Source organism: Capra hircus, chromosome 26, assembly GCF_001704415.2.
Source record: "Capra hircus breed San Clemente chromosome 26, ASM170441v1, whole genome shotgun sequence".
Classification (NCBI taxonomy): Eukaryota; Metazoa; Chordata; class Mammalia; order Artiodactyla; family Bovidae; genus Capra; species Capra hircus.
The window spans coordinates 32444129-32466496 of record NC_030833.1 but is presented as its reverse complement, the minus strand read 5'-3'; the positions used below and the strand labels follow the sequence as shown (position 1 = coordinate 32466496).

The 22368-nt window shown below is 50.4% G+C and overlaps 1 protein-coding gene across 2 annotated transcripts in view; it reads right to left on the bottom strand.

The window, feature by feature from the left end:
- The window catches only part of CRTAC1 (cartilage acidic protein 1), a 151888-nt gene extending 131232 nt beyond the window's left edge, over positions 1-20656 (bottom strand). For both annotated transcript variants that reach the window (XM_018041584.1, XM_018041583.1), the window contains exon 1: positions 20286-20656. In XM_018041584.1, coding sequence (XP_017897073.1) covers positions 20286-20309 — 24 coding nt within the window. In that variant the 5' untranslated portion in view covers positions 20310-20656. The remainder of the gene's footprint in view (positions 1-20285) is intronic.

Genomic DNA, 22368 nt, shown 5'->3' with positions numbered 1-22368 from the left:
TTTCATGCTCTGGGAGAAAGAAGAAAACAGCAGATCTCAGACGATCCAGGGACAGGTGAGACCTCCATGAGGGTCCCCGTCTAGAACAATAGCAGAGAAAGTAAAGGATTATCCTTGTGTGGGACCGACCCCGGAGGTAGCCCAGCCAGAATCTGTGACTTGGAAGGTTCCCCTGCCAAGGTCCCTCCCTAGGGCCGCTGGCCGTCGCCTCCAGACCAGGAAGCAGTCAGTTATGGAATGTATCCCAGCAGGAACTGGTGGGCGGCACATCATTCACTGGGAGAAATTAAACCATTGTGTGTGTTTTATTATAAATTAATTATGTATAATCCATTGTATAATTCATTATTATATCTCTAACATAACTCAGGGTGTTGCCAAACAGCCTGGGGCTACGGGAGCTGGTGGCAGCCACCCAGGAGACAAATGAGAATGGCCAAGTGGAAGGACTCCACCCTCTCCTTGCGTGAGCAATGAAGACACTTAGAACACTAGAGACAGCACCACCCTGAGATGCTGCCTGCAGGCTTAGAATCAGAGCTCGCAGAGCATTCCAAAGGCTCCCTTGGGACAAGTCCTACGAAGTCTGCACAGGTCCCGTCCCACAGGCAAAGCAGTGCCTTCAGAGGGCGGCACACCTCTTCCTAATGGAGCTTTTCCTGCTGGCTTGTCAGTGTGTCTGGCAGCCAAGAGCAAGGCTGAGTGAGGCTGATGTCTTAATGAAGAGAGGATCTGAAGACTGACTCCCCAGATGGAGACAGACACTCCTGCCAGCATAGGAGCTTTCTCCAGTTCAGAACCCAGAGATCAAAACGAAAGGCCCAGGCTCTGTCTTCAGAGCTAAACGTGATTCAGAAGCCCCTCTAATTCCTCACTGGAGAGGCTGGAGAGAGACCCAGGGGCAGGGCTCCAACTGCAGTGTAGAAACTAACCTCGGTGAGCCTTCCTGGGAAGGAAGTTCTGGCACTGTATTCAGAGGGCACATGCTGGGTGCTGCACTATCAGATGAGGTCAGTCCCAATTACCGAGATGTCTGAACATGACAGCATCATCTACTGGGCTGTCTAATCACCAAAGGCAAACACATCACTCCGAGAGTTCTGCGTCTTGGCAAGAAGTTTGGTTAGATAAAGGGAACTCATAATTGGATTAATGAGCAGCTGGGGTGGGGTGGGGTAATGAGAAGCTAAAGAGTATTTAATAACCAGTATAAACATGTTGACATGTAGGGTGGATCTGAAGGTCACAGGGCTTTTCAAGGTATGAACTCTAGTGTAGGGGTGGCAAATGAGTTTCAGCCTGACAGCCAAACTGATTGGCAGTGGCTTGAGAGTACTCTGAACAGCTTACAACATTTGCAATGGACATGGAAGGAAAAGCAGTACTGAGCATGCCTTCTAGAAGATCTTAAGTTCTTCCTAGCACTGTACCTGAAAATAGGGTCACTGCCACCAGGGAGTGGTAGGTCATATAAGGGTCCTATTAGGGTCATATAAACATCAGGTAGAGATTTTCTAATGAAGGCCATGAAGGGCACAAATCCAGCCTCTTGATTTATCTTTTTTTGAAAAGTAAAAGCTTTAATTAAAGGAGCCATCTGAAAGAAGTAGCTACTCTGTGTTATCCACTTCCATATAAATAACCTAAACCTGGGCTTCCCAGGTGGTTCAGTGGGTAAAGAACTCAACTGCCAATGCAGGAGACATAAGAGAACCAGGTTTGATCCCTGGGTCAGGAAGATCCCCTGCAGAAGGGAAAGGCAACCCACTCCAGTATTCTTGCCAGGAAAATCCCCATGGACAGAGGAGCCTGGCGGGCTACAGGCCATGGGACTGCAAAGAGTCGGACACAACTGAAGTGCCTTAGCACACACGCAGCCTAAAGCTAGATTAAAAAGAAATAACACACCTATGGGCTGACCTCTATTTTGCTTGATGGCCTTGAGCAAGTCATAGCCTCACTGGGTGCCAGCTTTCTTCTCCAAAATGAGGGTTTGGGAGTAGATCTCTAAAGGTCCTTTCTGGCTCTAAAATTCTATGATGGATTAATTAATATTTTTTTAGAAGCAGGCCTTTGGCAGTTTTTCTCCCCAGCTTTTTCCATAAACTTCAGACCAACCTGTGTGGTTTTCCTTTCTGAGCATATTATTAATAAATATATTTTGAGCCAAACAGCTTTTCAGCAGAGCTCTATAGTGGTTTCCTTACAGGGGCCAAGGCCAGACAGGAACTGGCCATCATTAGCGTGGAGGTGAATGCACCAAGCAGGGGCAGACCAGTGGATGGTCTCCCCCTGGGGGGTGGGCTGAGAGTGGAGTAGGGGGAACAGGCCCTTTATTTTTCATTTTTCTGCTATGCCAAAGGCCCTTAGCGTACCCACCAGTGCTGCTCAGCACCAGCTGAAAGTTAGAGGGTCAGCTGAGGGCCTGCTGGGGAACAGGTATAGCAGGCAACTTAGGAAAAGCCCTGGCAAATACTCACCCTCGATCTCAGGCCTCAGATGAAGGAAATCACTGAAATGCTCCTCTATACCCTGGCTGCTCAGTGGTCCCCAGATCAGTAGCATAAGCATCAGCTAGGAGTTTCTTAGATATGCAGAGTCATGGGCCCTACCCCAGACTTAATAAAGCAAAATGTGCATTTTAACAAGATTTCAGGTGGTCTAAATGCATATTAAAGTTTGAGACACACTGCTCAACCTTAGCTGTATAATGAAATCACTTGAGGAGCTTTAAAAAATACGCGTCTGAAAATAATTTCTTGGCTGTGACACCAAAAGCACAGGCAACAGAAGAAAACATAGATTAAATGGACTACATCAAATTTAAAACTTTTGTGCATCACAGGATGCTATCAATAGAGTAAAAAGGCAACCTATGGAACGGGAGAAAATATTTGCAAATCATATATCTGATAAAGGACTAATATCCAGAATATATAAAGAACTCTTGTAACTCAACAACAACAAAAGAACCCAATTCAAAAGACCTGAATAAACATTTCTTCAAAGAAAATACACAACTGGTCAATAAGTATAAAAGAAGATGCTCGATGTCACTAATCACTAGGGAAATGCAACTCAAACCCATAATAAGATAACACTTTGCATCCATTAGAATGGCTATAATCAAAAAACCAGAAAATAACAATTGTTGGTGAGGATGTGGAGAAATTGGGACCCATATGCATTGCTGATGGGACTGTAAAATGGTGCAGCTGCTGTGGAAAACTGCTGCGCAGCAGCAGTTCTTCAAAAAAGTCCAAAAAAACAATTACCATGTGATCTAGCAATTCCATTTCTGGGTATATACCCAAAAGAATTGAAAGAAGGGACTCGAACAGATAATTGTATACCCCAGTTTGTAACCATATTATTCACCGTAGCCACAAGCAAGTTACAGGAGCCCAAGAGTCCATCAATCTACATGTCCAAAGTGTGGCAAATACCTACAATGGAATATGATCTGCCTTAAAAAGGAAGGAAATTCTGACACATGCTGCAACAGGAATGAACCTAGAAGACATCACGCTGAGTGAAGGACGCCAGTCACAAAAGACGAATGCGGTATGATTCCTTCTACGAAGTATCTGGAATAGTCAAATTCATTGAGGCAGAAAGTAGATGGTGGTTACCAGGGGCTGGGAGGAGAGGGGAATGGGAAGTTAGTGTTTAATGGTTATGGAGTTTCAGTTTGGGAAGATAAAGTTCTGGAGATGGATGGTAGTGATGTTTGCATGACAACAAGAGTGTGTTTAGCATCGCTGAATCAAATACTTACAAATGGCCAAAACAGTAAATTTTACATTATGTATATTTTACCATAATAGAAAAATACTTATGCCTGGGCTTCAACCCAAGGTATTCTCACTTACTTAGTATAAGATGCAGTGGGGGCATCAGAACTTTAGAGGCTCCCTATATGATTCTAATTTGCAAAATTTGAGAAACACAGTTCTATACCAGGGCTTTAGTGCTTCTCAAACTTTCAGTTCAGTCGCTCAGTTGTGTCTGACTCTTTGCAGCCCCATGGACTGCAGCACGCCAGGCTTCCTTGTCATTCATCAACTCCCAGAACTTGCTCAAACTCATGCCCACCGAGTCAGTGATGATATCCAACCATCTGGTTGCCTTCTCCTCCTTCCTTCAATCTTTCCCAGCATTGGGGTCTTTTCTAAGGAGTCAGTTCTTTGCATCTGCTACTGCTAAGTCGCTTCAGTCGTGTCCGACTCTGTGCGCCCCCAGAGACAACAGCCCACCAGGCTCCCCCGTCCCTGGGATTCTCCAGCCAAGAACACTGGAGTGGGTGGCCATTTCCTTGTCAAATGCATGAAAGTGAAAAGTGAAAGTGAAGTCGCTCAGTCATGTCCGACTCTTAGCGACCCCATGGACCGTAGTCTACCAGGCTCCTCCATCCATGGGATTTTCCAGGCAAGAGTACTGGAGCGGGGTGCCATTGCCTTCTCCGATGCATGAAAGTGAAAAGTGAAAGTGGCCAAAATATTCAGGACTGACTTCCTTTAGGATTGACTGGTTTGATCTCCTTGCAGTCCAAGGGACTCTCAAGAGTCTTCCAACACTGTAGTTCAAGAAAGTATCTATTCTTTGGTGCTCAGCTTTTTTTATGCTCCAACTCTCACATTCATGCATGACTACTGGAAAAACCATAGCTTTGACTAGACAAACCTTTGTCGGCAAAGTAATGTCTCTGCTTTTTAATATGCTGTCTAGGTTTGTCATAGCTTTTCTTCCAAGGAGCAAGTGCCTTCTAATTTCATGGCTGCAGTCACCATCTGCAGTGATTTTGGAGTCCCAGAAAATAGTCTCTCACTGTTTCCATTGTTTCACCATATCTTTGCCATGAAGTGATGGGACCAGATGCCATGATCTTAGTTTTCTGAATGTTGAATTTTAAGCCAGCTTTTTTACTCTCCTCTTTCACCTTCCTCAAGAGGCTCTTTAGTTCCTCTTTGCTTTCTGCCAAAAGGGTGGTGTCATCTGCATATTTGAGGTTATTGATATATTGATATTGATATATTGATATTTCTCCTGGCAATCTTGATTCCAGCTTGTGCTTCATCCAGCCCGGCATTTTGCATCATGTACTCCAGATATAAGTTAAATAAGCGGGGTGACAATATACAGCCTTGATGTACTCCTTTCCCAATTTGGAACCAGTCTGTTGTTCCATGTCCAGTTCTAAATATTGCTTCTTGAACTGCATACAGATTTCTCAGGAGGCAGGTCAGGTGGTCTGGTATTCCCATCTCTTTAAGAATTTTCCAGATTGTTGTGATCCACATAGTCAAAGACTTTGGCATAGTCAATAAAGCAGAAGTAGATGTTTTTCTGGAACTCTCTTGCTTTTTTGATGGTCCAACAGATGTCGGCAATTTGATCTCTGGTTCCTCTGCCTTTTCTAAATACAGCTTGAACATCTGGAAGTTCTCAGTTCATGAACTGTTGAAGCCTGGTTTGGAGAATTTTGAGCATTACTTTGCTAGCGTGTGAGATGAGTACAACTGTGAGGCAGTTTGAACATTTTTTGGCATTGCTTTTCTTTGGGATTGGAATGAAAACTGACCTTTTCCAGTCCTGTGGCCACTGCTGAGTTTTCCAAATTTGCTGCCGTACTGAGTGCAGCACTTTCACAGCATCATCTTTTAGGATTTGAAATAGCTCAGCTGGAATTCCATCACCTCCACTAGCTTTGTTTGTAGTGATTCTTTCCAAGGTCCACTTTTCTTCACACTCCAGGATGTCTGGCTCTAGGTGAGTGATCACACCATCATGGTTATCTGCGTCATTAAGATCTTTTTTGTACAGTTCTGTGTATTCTCGCCACCTCTTCTTAATATCTTCTGCTTCTGTTAGGTCCATACCATTTCTGTCCTTTATCTAGCCCATCTTTGCATGAAATGTTCAGTTGATATCTCTAGTTTTCTTGAAGAGATCTCCAGTCTTTCCCATTTTATTGTTTTCCTCTATTTCTTTGCATTGATCACTTAGGAAGCTCTTGGAGGAGGTCGCCATTAGCCCCACCATAGACCTGCCGAGCAGACGACCCACAAACCGCAAAACAATTATACCAAAGAAATTCTCACACTGTTAAGAAAGTTCTAGGACCCACAACAGATTTCCCAACCTGGGGATCCAGCAAAGGGACTGAGAACTCCCAGCTTTGACTCTGGAGGCCAGAGGTATTGATTATAGGACTTCCACAGGACTGGGGAAACAGACTCTTGGAGGGCACAAACAAAACCTTGTGTGCACCAGGACCCAGGAGAAAGGAGCAGTGTCCCCACAAGAGACTGAGCCAGACGTGCCTGTCTGCATCCAGGAGTCTCTGGTGGAGGCATGGGTCAACAGTGGCCTGCTGTGAGGTCAGGGGCACTGAATACAACTGTATACAGTGGGCGAAAGTCCTTTTGAAAGAGGTCTCAAACTTTAATATGTACTATATGAATCACCTGCAAGTCTTGCTGAAATGCAGATTCTGATTCAATTGATCTGCAGGAGGGCCCAAGAATCTATATTTTGAATAAGCTCCCACTTGATTCTGATGGTCAGGGTTCATAAACTACACATTTATGGTCCATAAGCCATATATATATATACTATAGTGATTAGTTTAAGAAACTTCTCTGTTTCTAGATCTAAGACGCTGAAACCAATCCTAGGGCTGCAGGCTTATTGATCATTAGATACTCGAAGTACTAGGTATCTTCAGCGCAAAGTGAAATTACCACAATTGATAGGGAGTGACAAAGAGAGATTCTGACTTTAATTCTGACAAAGAATTGAGAAGAAGGAAAAGGTTGGGACTGGTGTGGTGGCAGGGGCAGGGGATGTCATCAGGTCTAGTAGGCAATGCTGCTGCTGCTAAGTCACTTCAGTTGTATCCGACTCTGTACGACCCCATAGACGGCAGCCCACTAGGCTCCCCCATCCCTGGGGTTCTCCAGGCAAGAACACTGGAGTGGGTTGCCATTGCCTTCTCCAACACATGAAACTGAAAAGTGAAAGTGAAGCCACTCAGTTGTGTCCAACTCCTATTGACCCCATGGACTGCAGCCTACCAGGCTCCTCCATCCATCGGATTTTCCAGGCAAGAGTACTGGAGTGGGTTGCCATTGCCTTCTCCCTAGTAGGCAATAGACAGCTATTATTAATGGGCAGAGCCTAGAGAAAATGGGGCATGGGCAGGAATTTGCAAGCCAAGATAAATAAGCAGGCCAGTGTGTTCCCCTAAACCCAAACCATCATGGTATAGAGCACTCGGAGGCACTTAATGTTTGTTAAACGGAAGAAGGAAGGACTCTGTCCAAATGATAACGTGAATCAGCAGAAACTGCTTGCAACTTGTTATACAGTTATTTTGAAACTGTTCTTTCCCCAAAGCAGTGCTTCTTAAACTGTAACATGCTTACAAATCACCTGAGGATCATGGTAAAATGCAGATTCTGATTTGGTGGGTCTGGGGTGGGGCCTGAAATTCAGCATTCTAACAAGCCTTCAGGTGATGCTGAGGCTGCTGGTCCCAAGACTCTACTTTCAGAAGTAAGGCTCTAGACTGATGATTTGAAACCCTGGCTGCCCAGTCAAATCACATGGGGAGTTTTTAGAGATAGGTTGCTGCCCAGATCCTTTACCCCAGTTTCTGATATAACTGGTCTGGGGCAGGACTCGGGTGCCACATACTGTATTTTTAGAAGCTCCCCTGATTATGTTAATGGTTCTGCACCCAGATTCTCAGCCTGGGCTGAGAACCACTACCCTAGACTCGTGGTCCCCAGATGGGAGTGTAAGCTGCAGCTGGAGTTGAAGTGAAAAATGTTTCTGCTACCAGAATTCATCACCAGCTTGTTGAGGTCTATCAAGAAAATCTGTTTAGCCAGAGAGCATCATAGGAGGAGGCAGGATATGGAGTTTGGGGAAGAAAGCAGAGCAGGATGGTACTGCCTGGAGCAGAAGGCCAGCAGGTGCCGGGTGACCCTACAATTTACACGGCTGGCTCAGAAACCTCCTGTCACACCACTGTGAACATCTCAGTCTTCTAGAAGAACATGGAGAAAAGTTAAAAATAGAATTTTAAAAAGCAGGTTGAACTGAACGTTTTTTGCTTTCTTGAATGGTGTGTATCAAGCACCTCCTATGTATCTACAGGCAGGAGTGGCGTTAAGTAGTAACTGATGTAAGTGCAATGGGAGGATCCAGGGGCAGCATAGCCCAGGGAAGGTGAGGAGAAGTACCAAGGGTAGAGTTTGGGCAGAGGGCACAGGGCGTAAGCAGCCAAGCTATTCCTGCAGGGGAGGAGGGAGGAGGAAGCAAAGAGGGGTCTTAACAAGGGTGAGAGGCGGTAGGACTTGTGTTTCAGGCAGCAGGAAGAATGGCTTTGTAATAATCTCTTAAAAATGTTCTATAAGCAAATGTCTTGAACAATCCTCAGTGAAATAGAGAAAAATAAATAAACAAAGAGTTGAGTCAGGGGCCTGGACTTGAACCTCAACTCCACCAGAAACTAGCAGGCGACCTTGAGCATGTTCCTTAATCCTGATCTCAAGTGTCCCCGTCTGTAACATGGGAATCCTACGACATGCCGTGGGTTTAAGGGTTAAGTGAGCTAGGGAATGCCTCTCGGAGGCCAGGCTCACTGCTTCTTTTCTCGCCGTTCACACAGATAGCTTTAAGGCTAGGCAGTCTTTAGACATTGGCTGTAGGTCACATGCAGCCAAACTGTTTTCTGCGGCCTCGGGACTCTTCTGAATTGGGTCTGAAAACTGGTAACCAAGCAACCTAGATCTCTGATGTGGGGTCAGGCAGCTGTGGGGAGAGGCTTCCAGGGCAATTTTTAGGGCAAGCAGTTTTTTAGCGATGATCGCAAGCACCGAGGACACCACCCTGAGCTCTCGCAAAAGCAAGGGCCCCGAGTGCTTCAGATGTGGGAACCAGTGGGGAGCACAGGCCCTTTCCAGAAGCTGCAGGAGAGCAGAGACTGAGGAAGAGAAGCAGCCGTGGCACACTCCACCCTGCATGGGCTGGGCCACCAGGGACCCACAGAGACTCACTAAGGAGCGCTGGGACTGAGGCATCCTCAGAGGAGAGCTTGGGGAGCTCACTGACCCACGGTGACGCTTCCTGTGCGGCCCCTCGACCCTCGCTACCCTGCTCCATGAGCTGGGGACTGTGCTCCGTGCCCAGGTCCCAGGAAGAAGGCTGGTCAACATTTGCAGTACAGAGGGAGGGGTGCTGCAGAGGAAGGGGAACAAAGATACCTAGATTAGACACGTGGAGGAGAAGAAGAACATTTCCACACAGGTAGGGTGGGGTAGCTGAGCGGTAAACGATGCTAAGTTAGCTGAATCAGGAGAAGCAGGAGGAGACGAGAAAGAAGACATTAGACTCCTCAAAGTCTGGAGAACCAGAAGTCACCCCAACCTGCCCTCCTAGCACTGCCTATTTAGAGGTCCCACATTGGGGGCACTCATTTTTCCCTCTTCGGGTTCCCATCCAGAGGACCTTCCATTCATTGGCCAAGAGCACCGGTTCTCAACCAAGGGCAATTTGCCTCTCTTGCCCTCAGTATCTGGCAATGCCTGGACACATTTTTGGTTGCCCCTTCAGGGAAGGGGGTGCTATCGGCACCTAGTGGGTAGAGGCCAGGGATGCAGCTGGCAGTGGATAGGACAGCCCCCTACAGCAAAGAATTATCTGGCCCAGCATGTCATAATGCTGAGATTGAAAGCTCCTGGACCAGTGCATCATTCCTTTTCTCCAGGGGGCCTTTCCTGCCTGCCCTTCCCACTCCCCATCACCTCGATACCCTCCCTCCTATGGGCTCTCCGCTCTTTCTACCTGTTGCTACTCTGAATGCCTACCGCTGTATCATGTCTCTTCCCTTGTGGACTGTAAGCTCCTTGAGGTCAGAAGCCATGCCTCAGGCATCATTTCTAATCTGGTCCTTAACATCTGCAAAATGCTTGAAGTTTGGATATGTATATGACTATAAACTGAGAGGTTTTGCATTTGGAAAGCAGTGTTTAAAAAGTCAAAGAATTCTGTCAGGGTCCCTAGACGAATCAGCAACAGAAGCCAGTCTATGCCTCAAAGTCTGACAGCCTTGTGAGTTCCACTGAACCTTTGGCAGCCGCCGCAGCACGGGAGCACCTGGTGGGCCTGGACTCCATCTGAGAGGCATTCATTCACTCAAACAACACTTATCAGTAGCAATAGCATCCTTGCTATCACCATTACCTTCCAAGTACTGACTGTTTGCCAGGCACTGTGCATGCATTCTCTCATTTCATTTCCCATTTTAGAGACCCGGAAGTCCAAGCAGTTAATAATACTCATTAAGGACCTATGCCGCTTTGTGCGTGAGGCTGGGAGACTCCATTTGTCCTCTCACTTGCAGAAACACCATTTCATTAGCCTGCTGGTCTCTCTGGCGCCTCCCAGCCTGGGTCCCCTGAGTTTTCATCTGCCTCTTTCTGGAGTAGGACCAAGTTTCTTTCCTGTAAGTGCAGCCACAGGCAGCAGCGGGAGCTCTCTCCAGGCAGAGGGAAGGAAGAGGAAGCCTTATATCTTCATGGTGCTGGGTAAGATGCATAGGACATAGAGGTGCAGAAGGGCTGGCATTTGTCTTCCAGGCTGGCAAGGCAGAGGAGGGGACAGGGGACAGCATGGAGAAATGCCAGTGACTGAGGCATTAGAATGCATGCTCCGCTGGGGCAAGAACTTTACTTTGTTCTCAGCTGTTTTCTCAGTGCCTGGACAGTGCCTGGCAGAGGTGCGCGAGACCAGGAAGTGAATAACTGAGTGAGTGACCGCAGAGCAGCCCCTGCCTTTCCCTCCACTGAGGCCATCTTTCCAACTTGTCTCTCCAGCAAGGTCATCCCTAACCCTTTTGCTGCACATGAGGCATCCACAGCCTCTTCCAACCTCCTAGCCGCAGCCTCTCTCAGTGTCTGTCCCACCCCAGCCACACCGAGCCTCCTAGGGGCTGCATGACCCTGCTCGGCCGCCATGCACACGCTGGCTCCTCGGCCTGGAATGCTTTCTTCACCTTGTCCCTCTGGCCAGTCCATCAGCGCCTCTCTCTTAGGCCTTCCTTGGCAGCCCCGGGCAGATGCTTGCTCCTTCCACTGTGTGTTCCCATCTCACTTGGTTTAAGATCAGTGAGAAAGACCATTTAGTGAAAGAGATTATTTAGTGTAGTGTCTAAGAACATCAATTCTGGAGCCAGTTGGCTTGGACACAGATCCTGGCTCTCACATATTCTGGCTGTGTGACCTTGGGTAAGTTACTTAACTTCTCTGTGCCTTTGTTTCCTCATCTGTAAAAGAGTGACAATAGTGGTACCTACCTTCTAAGGTTACTATGGGGATTAAAGGAGATTATCCACAGAAGGGGTTGGAGCAGTGCCTGGTACATAGTCAATGGTACGTAAGTGTTACTATTAATACTGCTCATTCTTCATATGGTACTTGTTATAAGAAATTGCAATTAAAAAAAAAATCTGTTTGCTTGTGTACAGGGTCCCATGAATTAGCCTGAAGAGTGACGATCAGCTCCAAGATTTACAAGCAGGGCAAGATGAGAGTAAGCAGGGAGCAGTTACCAAGCACTACCGCTAGTCAGCTGAAGGATGGGGGGGGGGGGGCAGAACCTTGACAGTGTGGATGGAAAGACTGGGCAGCTTTGAGAGAGAGTCGTGAAGCAGACTGACTCGGTGATCCAGAAGTTGTGAAAAATGAGGAGGAAGCAAGAACCAAATACGACGCCAGATTTCCAGATTGAGTGTTGGGGTTTGAAAGGGTCCAGTGAACAGCATCCCACTTCCCTCCCTGTTCATATTCAGGATTAGTGAAGGGGAAGAAAGGCGAGGAGGGGAGGAGACAGGTGGGGCTCAGACAGAGATTAAAAAGCCCCCATCATTACAGATGCAGCTGTTTGGAAGGCCAGGCTTTGGAGTGGGGTCCAAGGTGCTTGCTGGTGCACTTGTTCTCTCCTGCAGCCCTCCCTGTGGGTAGGGGTGGGCCTGAGCCTGCCTGGCTAAGCTCAGCACGTGGCAGAGAGTAGCATGGGCAGGGAGGTAAGTCCAGAAAGGGCTCTCCATGCCCAGTTCTCCCAAACTGACCCATCTGAGGAGTCCTTGCTCCAGCCCTTCAGAGGGGGGAGTGGGGAAAGGAGGGAGGGCAGGGATGATGCCCTGGTCGTGGGGTTCTCAGTCTCAGCATTACTGATGTGCTGGGCCAGACAATTCTTTGTTCACGTGGAGGCAGCAGTTGGAGCCTGTAGAGCCTGCCTGTCTTAGAGTGAGGAGCGGGAGGTTTGAAGTCATGATCAGACAGGTTTAGAAATGGCATTTTAGATTTGGGGCAGCAGTGTGCAGGGCCACTAGGCTGGCCATGTTTCCGAACAGTGAGTGAGAGTATCACAGAGGGGACTGGACATCCTGGATGACCTCCAAAGTTCTTTCCTGGGCGTAAGTGTCTATGGGTCAGGTTTTTTCCCTAAATCATTTAAAATGCATTAGTGGACCTTGCTATTTAAAAGCTTCCTCCTGGGAATGTTGCCGTGAAGCAATGATTCACTCCCTAGTCTGTCTTTGGTGGAAATCCAAATGATCATCTATTCTATCAGCTTGCAGCTACCAAGATAGATCTGCGCCGGGCTTTCCTGGAGCAGCCTGGTTGCAGGAGGGGCTGGAGGGGGCCGGGGGTGAGCACCTGGAGGAGATGAAGAGGAAGAGAAACAGCCCGTCCAGGCTGAGCTGCTACCATGTCACATGTGGGTCTTATGTGGGCTCCTGAGGGGGCTTCCTGGTGGCTCAGATATTGAAGAATCTGCCTGTAATGCAGAACACCCGGGTTCCGTCCCTGGGTTGGGAAGATCCTCTGGAGGAGGAAATGGCAACCTGCTCCAGCACTTTTGCCTGGAGAATTCCATGGATAGAGGAACCTGGCAAGCTATAGTCCATAGGGTTGTCAATTCAACTTTCACTTTCAGACCTTGCTTGATCAGTAGGACCTTTGTGGGTTTACAGAGCCCTGGGGCCAAGTGCCTGCTCTGGGAAGAAGAAGCCAGAAAGAAAGCTGGACTGGAGGTCCACTTTAATACCAAGGGCCAACTCTACCCCAGACTGGTTGCCTACATCCACACATTCATTTGTTCACCCACCAAGCACCTGTGAAGCCCCTCCCTCTGCCAAATGCTATGTTGCTGCTGCTGCTAAGTCGCTTCACCCCCATAGACGGCAGCCCACCAGGCTCCCCTGTCCCTGGGATTCTCCAGGCAAGAACACTGGAGCGGGTTGCCATTTCCATCTCCAACGCGTGAAAGTGAAAAGTGAAAGTGAAGTCGCTCAGTCGTGTCCAACTCTTCGCAACCCCTTCAACTGCAGCCTACCAGGCTCCTCCGTCCATGGGATTTTTCAGGCAAGAGCACTGGAGTGGGGTGCCATCGCCTTCTCTGAAATGCTATGCTAGGCGCTGGATTTGCAGTTGACAACAAAAGACATGGTGTCTCAGCCCCCGCTGCTTGCTAGGCAGCATTTCTCCTTCTCCGGGACTCTTCTCTCCCTGCCTGCAAAAGGCTCTTTGGATATACATAGCTTCTCAGATGACTGGTGCATGATTGCCATTCCAAGAAAGTCTGTTCTTTGAGACCAGGGCACAAGGGAACATGACATCCCTGGGGCAAAGTGAGAGAAAGGGCCCATGTGCTCACCAAGTCTCGTTACACGGACTGACCTCCGGAGGCTGGCCTGCCCTGGACTTGCAGGACGCTCAGCACATTCACGCCAGGAACTGGGTGAGGTCTGTGTGTGTGTCCACCCTCCCAGTTTGGGCGGGGAACAGTGTAGCTTTGGTCCTCTAAGGCAGAGGTTCCCAACCTTTTTGGCACCAGGGACAGATTTTGTGGAAGGCAATTCTTCCATGGAGGGAGAGAAGGTTCAAGCAGTAATGGGAGCAATGGGAAGCAGCAGATGAAGCTTCACTCGAATGCCTGTCGCTCATCTCCAGCTGTGCAGCCCAGTTCCTAACAGGCCGCAGACTGTACCAGTCCATGGCTCCTTGTTTGGAGAACCCTACTCTAAGGAGAGCCTCTAGGGACTTCCTACCTCCAATCCTGAGTGCAAGGAAGGCAAGGGCAGGGCTAGGCCTTCAGTGAGAAACCCCAGCTGAGGCTGCTCCCAGGAACCCTGCAAGGCTCCTCTGTCCATCCAGGCAGGGAATCGGGTTCCTGGGCATGTTGCCTATCCCCAAGGAGGGTAGAGATGCCAATGCAAGTCTCACGAAGTGGGGAGGCTCTCCAGGTAGGTGGAGTGGCAGTAAAGGAGGGAAGAAGTCCCCGCAGTCCCTTCCTCAGTCAACAGGACCTCTCAGCTCTGCAGTGACCCCCGTGACCTTGTCACTGTACTTATTGGGCGCAAACAAAGGTAAGAGTAACTGGAAACTACAGGAAGGGTCATTTTACACTCTCGGCACTCTCGATTCTTCTATGGCTAATTAAAGTAATATGTCAAAACGTCCCTTGGAAGAGATCTTTAAGAATATGTCTGTTAAGTAAACGAGGTTTTACTAATTAATGACATGCCTGCCCACCCCTCCTTCAGGTTCCTTGCAAAGCGTCCCTGTGCCAAGAGGGCTGAGCAGGAAAGGGTGGCGAAGTCTTGGAGGGAGTGGGGACAAATCCAGCCCGCTTGTCAGTTGGGGAGCTCTCAGCTTCTCCTCCGGATGTTGATCAGATTTCCTGGGCTGGAACCAATTCACAGGGCCCGGGGACTGGAGTTTTTCCAAGAAGCAAACGTTTTTCTTCTTACGAAGTCAACATGATTTCTTTCAAGGAAAATTTTTATCTTCTTTTAAAGTGTCTAGGCTTTTTGAAGGGCAGATCTTTGGACTTTTCTTTGAAGATAATGATCATGATAAAATTGTCATTTGCTGAGACCACCGCCCCCCCCCCCCCAGAACCCCGCAGGCCCTCACACAAGAGGCCTAGGGGGCAGGGGAATGATGCACCAAACTTGTACCATGAGTCAGTGGCATAGCCAGAAACAGAGCTTTCCAAACTCCCCAATTCTTAATAATAGCAATATTAATAATAACCTCTTTAGAATTTTCTAAGTGTTTTCACAGCTCATACTGAACCTTCACAACAACGCTGGGGGGAGTCTGGGTAAGCCACTCTTAGGAGACAGCAGATCTGAGGCACAGATGAGCTTTGCCACTCACTTGCTGTGTGATTCTGGTTGCTCTCTTCACCTCTGGACCTCAGGGTCCTCAGCGGTGAAGTGGGAGGGTTGGGTGAGAATACTGCTAAAATCCCTCAACCTCTAACATGCTGTGAGTCCATGCTGTGATGCTCTGGTCCAGGGTTTCTCCATCTTGGCACTAGTGACATTTTTAGGCCAGACAGTTCTTTGTCGGGGCCTGTCTTGTGCACGCTAAGATGGTTAACATCATCCCTGGCCTCTACCCCCTAGATGCCAACAGCACCGCCTGATCCAGCTGTCACAATCAAAAATGTCTACAGCCATTGCCACATGGGCACAGTAATCTCTCCGCTCACTGGCCAAGGACTTCAATAAGGTCAAGATCATGTGGTTCAGTGGAGAAAGGTCTTTTTCTCCAACCCCTTCACACTTTTCCATAGACTTTCCAAACACAACCTCCTTGTCCTTTGCTAGCTTCTCATTTCTTAAATGCCCTCCATGGTCCAGGGATGTCTAGTGTGATAATGAACCAATTGATTTCATGCTTTCTCCTAAGGAGAGTTCACAGGTTTATGTCCCCTAAGCAACCAGTTAGGCTCCCCAGAAATCCCTCGTAGAACCCTGGCTGGCCCAGAAGCCTGTATCTGCAGCCTGCAGGAGGCCCGGGGAGCATGGGTTTGTCAGCACTCTTAAATCACTGAGCTCCGAGGAAGCCTTCTCCTAGCACAAAGATCCTTCCTAGAATCAATAGCTCAGGGCCTTCCATCACACTCAGAATTATCCTGGGACCTGTAAAATTTCTTTTCCCCAAGCATGGCAGAACCCCCATATGAAAGCCCCAATGTGGGGAAAGGAAGACAGCAGCTCTGTCAAGGAGGTCTTGTCCACAGCCCAGATGTTGCAACGAGCAGAGGCTGATGTGCAAACCTGGACATTTGGTCTCTTTCACAGGGAAAAGGAAGACCCGGCGCAGTCCCCAGTGACTCCGTAATATTATCCCCTCCCATCCATTCTTCTTTATATCTCACCAAGGGCAGAGCCATGTTAAAGACTATCTTCCCTGATGCTCACTATCTTACCCTCATCACAGGAAGCCTCACCATTTTACAAAGGAGGAAACTGAGGCATGCAGAGGTTAAACATTTGTCCAGGGTTCCTAAGCAGGAAGCGGGGAGTCACATTCTAAGCCTGCATCCTTCCCACTACTGAGCTGCCTTCCCAGCGAGAGCAGGTAATAAGGGTCACTCATCTCATGGGACTCATGTAAGAGGCAACTTCTTGTTTCCTCAATGTCTAATGCCGCTTCCACATTCAAACAAAAATCTAGAGATCCCATGCTATCACTGTGTTTTATGTATTTATATTCCTCTGGTCTTATCCAAGAAAAATCCAAGCCTTGGGAATGCAGGCACAACTCTTCAGACAGAGCTGGGAGCAGGCACAAATCCCTAGTCCAGGCTCTCAGAACCCTGCTTTCAAGGAAGGGACTGTGGCTCTGTGGTCCACATTATCCTACCACCCACTTCCCCCACCTGAAGACAAAGACACAACTTGTCTGAGAGCCTGAAGGAGATGAGAAAACTCAAGCACCTTCCCTGGCAACAAGCATCCCTTGGGTGAGCCTTAGGGACAGAAGCGGATCTGCCTCTCGGAATCACTGGTTTCTCCTGAGGGTCACCGCCAAGTCTGCAGACACTCTGGGGGAAACTCCATGCACAGGGCAAAGGAGCAGGGTGGGGAGAGGACTCCGGAGGAGGGGCAGCCCATAGGTCACTCAGCAAACCTCCTTCCCAGGGCCCAGCTCAGATGTCGACAGCCAGACTCAGAACAGAAAAAGGGCAATGGAAATGGTAGTATCTTCCAGGTCACCCAAGAAACCCTCACATGAGGATTTTGCAAAAATAGAACATCCCAGCACTCTGACCTTGAGCTGGGAGCCGCAAGGATGGGGAAATGGGCAAATACTGGTTGGAAATGCTTCGCTTCACCCAGAATCCAACTACTGGAGGTCCCATAGGCAGTGGTGTGACTACGGGACAGAGAGACCCTACTCCAGCATTCCTGAGCAGAAGGAAGAGCCCTAGGCTTGGGTTCCAAGATCATCTTGAGGGGCTGGGCACTTCTGATTCCTAAGTCCATGGAGAGAAACCTGGAGTTGCATTGTTTTTCCCTACATGACCACTTGGAATAACAAGACAAGATAATGGAGGAAGGGGAAAGAATAACTAGAAATTTCTGTTACCTGTACATGTACATTACAAGAGCTTTATCTATTCCTTGCCTTCTCAGTCTGTATAACAGATTCAGAGGAAATTTTCCCCAAGCTACTAGATGTATTAATTTACCAATGTCTGTTCAGCCAGCAATTATGAACACTTATTTTTGCCTGGGAAATTGCATGGACAGAAGAGGCTGGCAGGCTATATACAGTCTGCAAGGCTGCAAAAGAGCTGGAGACAACTTAGCCACTACACAACATCAACAACTGTGCAGAACACACATCAATCTCCATAGTAAAGAGGAAGCAGGTCATGGGAGCGGAGAGAGTTCTCAGTAGCAGGAAATCCTAGGACCCAGTCCTAACTCTTCCACCAGCCATGTGACCTTGGGAAAGATGCTTGCCTTGACTGGGCTTCAGTTTTCCCATCTGTAAGTTGTTTGCACGTGGGATGGCTTTGGAGTAGGTGCTCTTCAAGGCCCCTTTCTTCTAGCTCTAATATTCTGGGGCTGTATGAATACTCAACAAGTTCAAAGAACGCACCCCCACCAAGCACAAAGGATAATTTCAGAGAGCAGGTGGGGCTGGGCACCAGCTCTATTTCCTTGGAATGCTGTACTTGTATCTATCTCCTTGCACCTGAGATCACAGGACCACCTGAAGTCCAGGAAGTACGTGGTAGAAGGGTTCCAATCAAGAAGGTGACGGTTAAAGGCCTGAGCTTGCTTCAAGCATTAAGTTACTATGGCCAGTGAAGGGCAAGAAGTGAGTAAGACAGTGGTCCTGAGCTGGGTGCCTTTGGCGCCCCCTACTGGGCACCAAGGAGCTTGCTGGGCAGCTTCCATTGCCTAAGCAGGCTGCAAGATTGAGAACAGGACTGTCTGTCACAAGCTGTTTAATAAGCCTGCCTTCCTGGTCTGCAGTCCTGCTCTCTTAAGAACATATTTCACTTTCGAGAATTACATAGACCACTGGCCCACACATTCACAGGGCACTACTGTGCTGCGATAGGGCATCTTAACCAAACATCAAGGTGCAGAGTAATAAACATCAGGGTTCGGAATAGCAGGTGCAGCCCAGATGGAGAAAAGAGAAGAAGGAGCAACAAGCAGGTATTTTGCTGTACAAATCCCCAGTGGCGAGAAGGTCTTGGAAAATGCAGCAGGAAAATGTTGACTGTGGGCAGAAGACGGAGCTAGGTTTGGGGGTATGAATCCAGAGCCCTGCTAAAAGATCTCCAGCTGACGTAGCTGCCCCAGGAGTTCAAAACCCTCATCCACGTTTGGGGATGAGGTACAGGAGACAGCCCCAACTGAGCAGCCCACTTTTGACCTTCTCCAGAGACCATTAGTACCAAATATAAACCAGAATATTCTACTTGTGGTCCACTGTGCCAGCATGTAGACCTTAACCTCCCTTTGTTGCCTCTTAAATGGACTTTAGGACCTGCTGCCAGTAACATGTTCTTAAATCAGATGGAGAGCAAATGCTTCCTCAAGGGCCATATTGGAACAACCGCCATATTCCCACTTTTCCATTCTCCATCTCCCCTCTCTTGTGGCTGAGAGAGAGGTACAGGGTGACTCTGAGTTTGCTCCAATTCAGTCTTGGATAGCTGCAGCCCAAGTCATCAGGGTCAAAAAAATCTCCCTCCCCGTAGCATTTCTCTTCCCACGAGAGTTCTCCCCTGATTCAAGACAGCACCACAGACTTGTTCCCTATCCCTGGAACCTGCTTCCTTTCCTTTTTGACCTGGCTTCACTTGGGAAATCCTGCACCCATCCCAGAAGACACTCCAAGAGTGACTGAAGAAAATGTCTTGCCTGGAGAGCTGAAGCACCTCCTGGGACACAGAGTAGCCACACTAGGTGTACCCCATAGCACCACCAGCAGCAATATTCATTAGTCATTCCCCGAGGAAGAAAAGTGACCCTCCTACCCCAACCTCAGGCACATTTCACCGCCACTCTGGTAGGCTCCTATCCAGGGCTGGGATGACTTTGGATTCTTGAGTTGGTTTCTGCAGAAAGGGGACTAACCAGGACTCTCAACTACTATGCTGTGAAAAACCGCGCTGCATTGCTGGGCATGCCCCCAAGCTCGACCTCCTGCCCCATAAAAACCTCCATGTGCCTCCCCCCGCCCCCTCACTGGGCGGAGGAGGACCCCCGGTTCCCCTGGAATGCCTGAAGCTGGTGTGTCTAAGATTGGATGAAAGCAAGCAGACCACACCTCGGTCCAGCAAAGGCAGCTGACAGCTAAGCCGCGCGGAGCTGGCTCCCGGAGCTCTCTGCCACCCAGCGCTGTGCTCAGGAGCTCGGGTTCCCGGGGCTTTGGGGCGGGGGGGGGGCGGGGGGGGGGAAGCGCTAGCCTCCCCCAGGGCTTTTCCCCACCCTGGAAGCGTAGACAGCCGGCAGAGGCCAGTAGCTTCCCCGACCCGGAGCTGAGCCTGGTTCGCTGGGTGACTCCCCAATACCCCACGCACATCCTTCCTCACCTGCTCCGCCCCCTCCCAGCTCCGCCGCCCCCTCCCCAAACAGCTGACCTCCAGGGCGCCCCCAACACTTTCTCTGCCAGCTGTGAGAGCTGTAGCCCCCACACCTCAGCTCCCACCTCTCCTCCACCTCCGGCCAGGCGCCGGCCTCTCCCCACAGCCCGCGGGAGGCTCTGCGCGCCAGTCGAGTCCTGCGCCTCTTGGCAAGTTGAAAACCAAGCCGCCGCCGCCGCCTTAGCGGTTTCGGTCTTCCCCGCCAGCACCCCCGCCAACCCTGCAGGAGGATCGGGAGGGCGCAAAGGGCGGGAGAAACTTTCTCTGCCTGAGGGGTTGGGGTCACTGGAGCGGGTACTCACCCCGGGGTCCGCGCTCGCAGCCATCCTCGGGCTCTCTCAGCCCCGCCGCCTGGGGGCGTCGGAGAGCCAGAGCTCGCTGCCGCCTCTGCTGCCGCCGCCGCCGGCTTCCAGCTCGGAGCCCCGGTCCCGGGCTGGCCTCGAGCCTCCCGCCCCGACGCCGCTCGCTCGCTTTATACAACTCCACTCGAGCGCGCCGGGGCTTATGTAAAGGCTGGTGGAGACCCGCAGCCAATGGCGCTGCAGCTGGAGCTGGGGGCCCGGGGTGGCGCGGCCAATCGCGGTCCGGAGAGCCCCGGGAGCCGGGGAGGGGGAGGGGGCGCCTCCTCGCGCTGATTTAGGAGCGGGGATTGCGGTGGCAGCCGCCGGCAGCCGGGCCGGCCGGGCGCGGCGAGGCGGGCGCTGGGGTGGGCGGCGGCGCAGGCGGCGGCTAGGGCGGGCGCCCCCCGCGCCTCGCCGCTGCGTCGCGTAACCTTCAGGAGGCAGCCGGGCCTGGCGATGGGGGCGAGGGCGTCTGGCGGGGCGCTGGGGGCCCGGGGCCGGCGGGAAGCAGGGGTCCCCCGGGAGGAAGTGCTGGGAAGGAAGGCAGGGGGGAGGGGAGGGCAGCGAGCCCCAGGGCCCCGCGGCCACCCCTGTGTGCAGTGTGGAGGGTGGCGGCAGGGGCAGTGGCGTGCCTTCCCGATTCCCCAGATAGCGATCTGGCGTCGCCGGGCCGGGCCGGAGCGGCAGCGCGAGCAGTGCTGATGGCGAGATTTCGCGCTGCGGAGCTAGCGCCGAGCCGATCTTTATCCGGTCTGGGGACGTGTCCGAGCGCCTCCCAGGGACTGCTCAGTATGGAGAGCGGAGCTTCGCGACGGCCTCAGAGGGCGGGGAGCGGGCGAGCACAGCCCCGAGATCAGGCGCGGCGGAGGCGGCCGTGGGGAGCATCTCCCCCCTCCTTCCCAGTCCTCCGCCTTCCCGCTGGCCCCGCTGGCCCCGCTGGCCCCGCTGGCCCCGCTGGCCCCGCTGGCCCCGCTGGCCCCGCTGGCCCCGCTGGCGGTGTCCCCATCCCATCCCGCCTAGTCCCCACCCGCCCTGGGCCAGGGCTGCCCTCGGCCCACCTGCTCTGGTCAAGCGGGTTCTTCCAGCTTCCCTCACCGCTTTGCTCACAGGTACTGCTTCCCCACTCATCAAACCCCAGCCCACTTCGGTGGGCAGGATAGTCTGAGCCTCTCAGGACCGGATGTAGTGGGGGCTAAGGTTGGGAAGAACGCCCTTGATCGGCAGTGCGCAAAGTCCTCGCGTGCTGGACTGGAAAGAGATCTGAAGTCAGGCGCCTAGAATAGAGCCTGACACATAATAGGTGCCAGGAAGGATTTACCTAGTAAGGATTTACTGAATGAACCTTGAACCGAATAAGGACTTTGGGTTTCCGAGAGCTGGGGAATCAGACTTGGGAAGAGAAAGACCTGGAATAAGCCATTTGAGGAGGAGGGAGCTAGGACTGTTTTCTCGTCTATCGATGCCTTTATGACCATCACCCTGCCTTCTGGGCCCTTGACTCCAAATGTCTGCTTTCCTGGAAGACCCCTCCAGCCCCAGACCCAGGTGTCCCCAGATTTTGAGCAGAACCTTCAGAGGCTACTTTGGGTCCTGCTTTCAGGAGGCTGTGACCCTCCTGTGCAAAGAAATAGGAAAGGATAGGCAATCTTTCTAGCTCTGGGGGTCCCGGATCTAGCTCAGTTTCTTAACTTGTTGAGGGTGGTGGATGCTTTTGAGAATCTGATGAAAACCATTGAATCCTTTCTCTAGAAAAGCATACACATTTACACACACACACACACACACACACACACACATTAAGTATAATTTCAGGATCATTAGGGACTCTCTTGGGGCTCTGCCCAGTGTCAACATCCTGTTTCTCTAGGGGTCTAGGATAGTGGTTTACAATCACCTTCCCCTTGGGGAATTACAGAACTCCTTTGAGTCTTTCAAGAGTATGATTAATGGAATGAGTCTGTGTCTCAGAAAAATGCTCGATCATATACATACATGTTAACATGCAATGTTAGGGCGTTTATGGATCCTTAAAAGCAGATTTGGA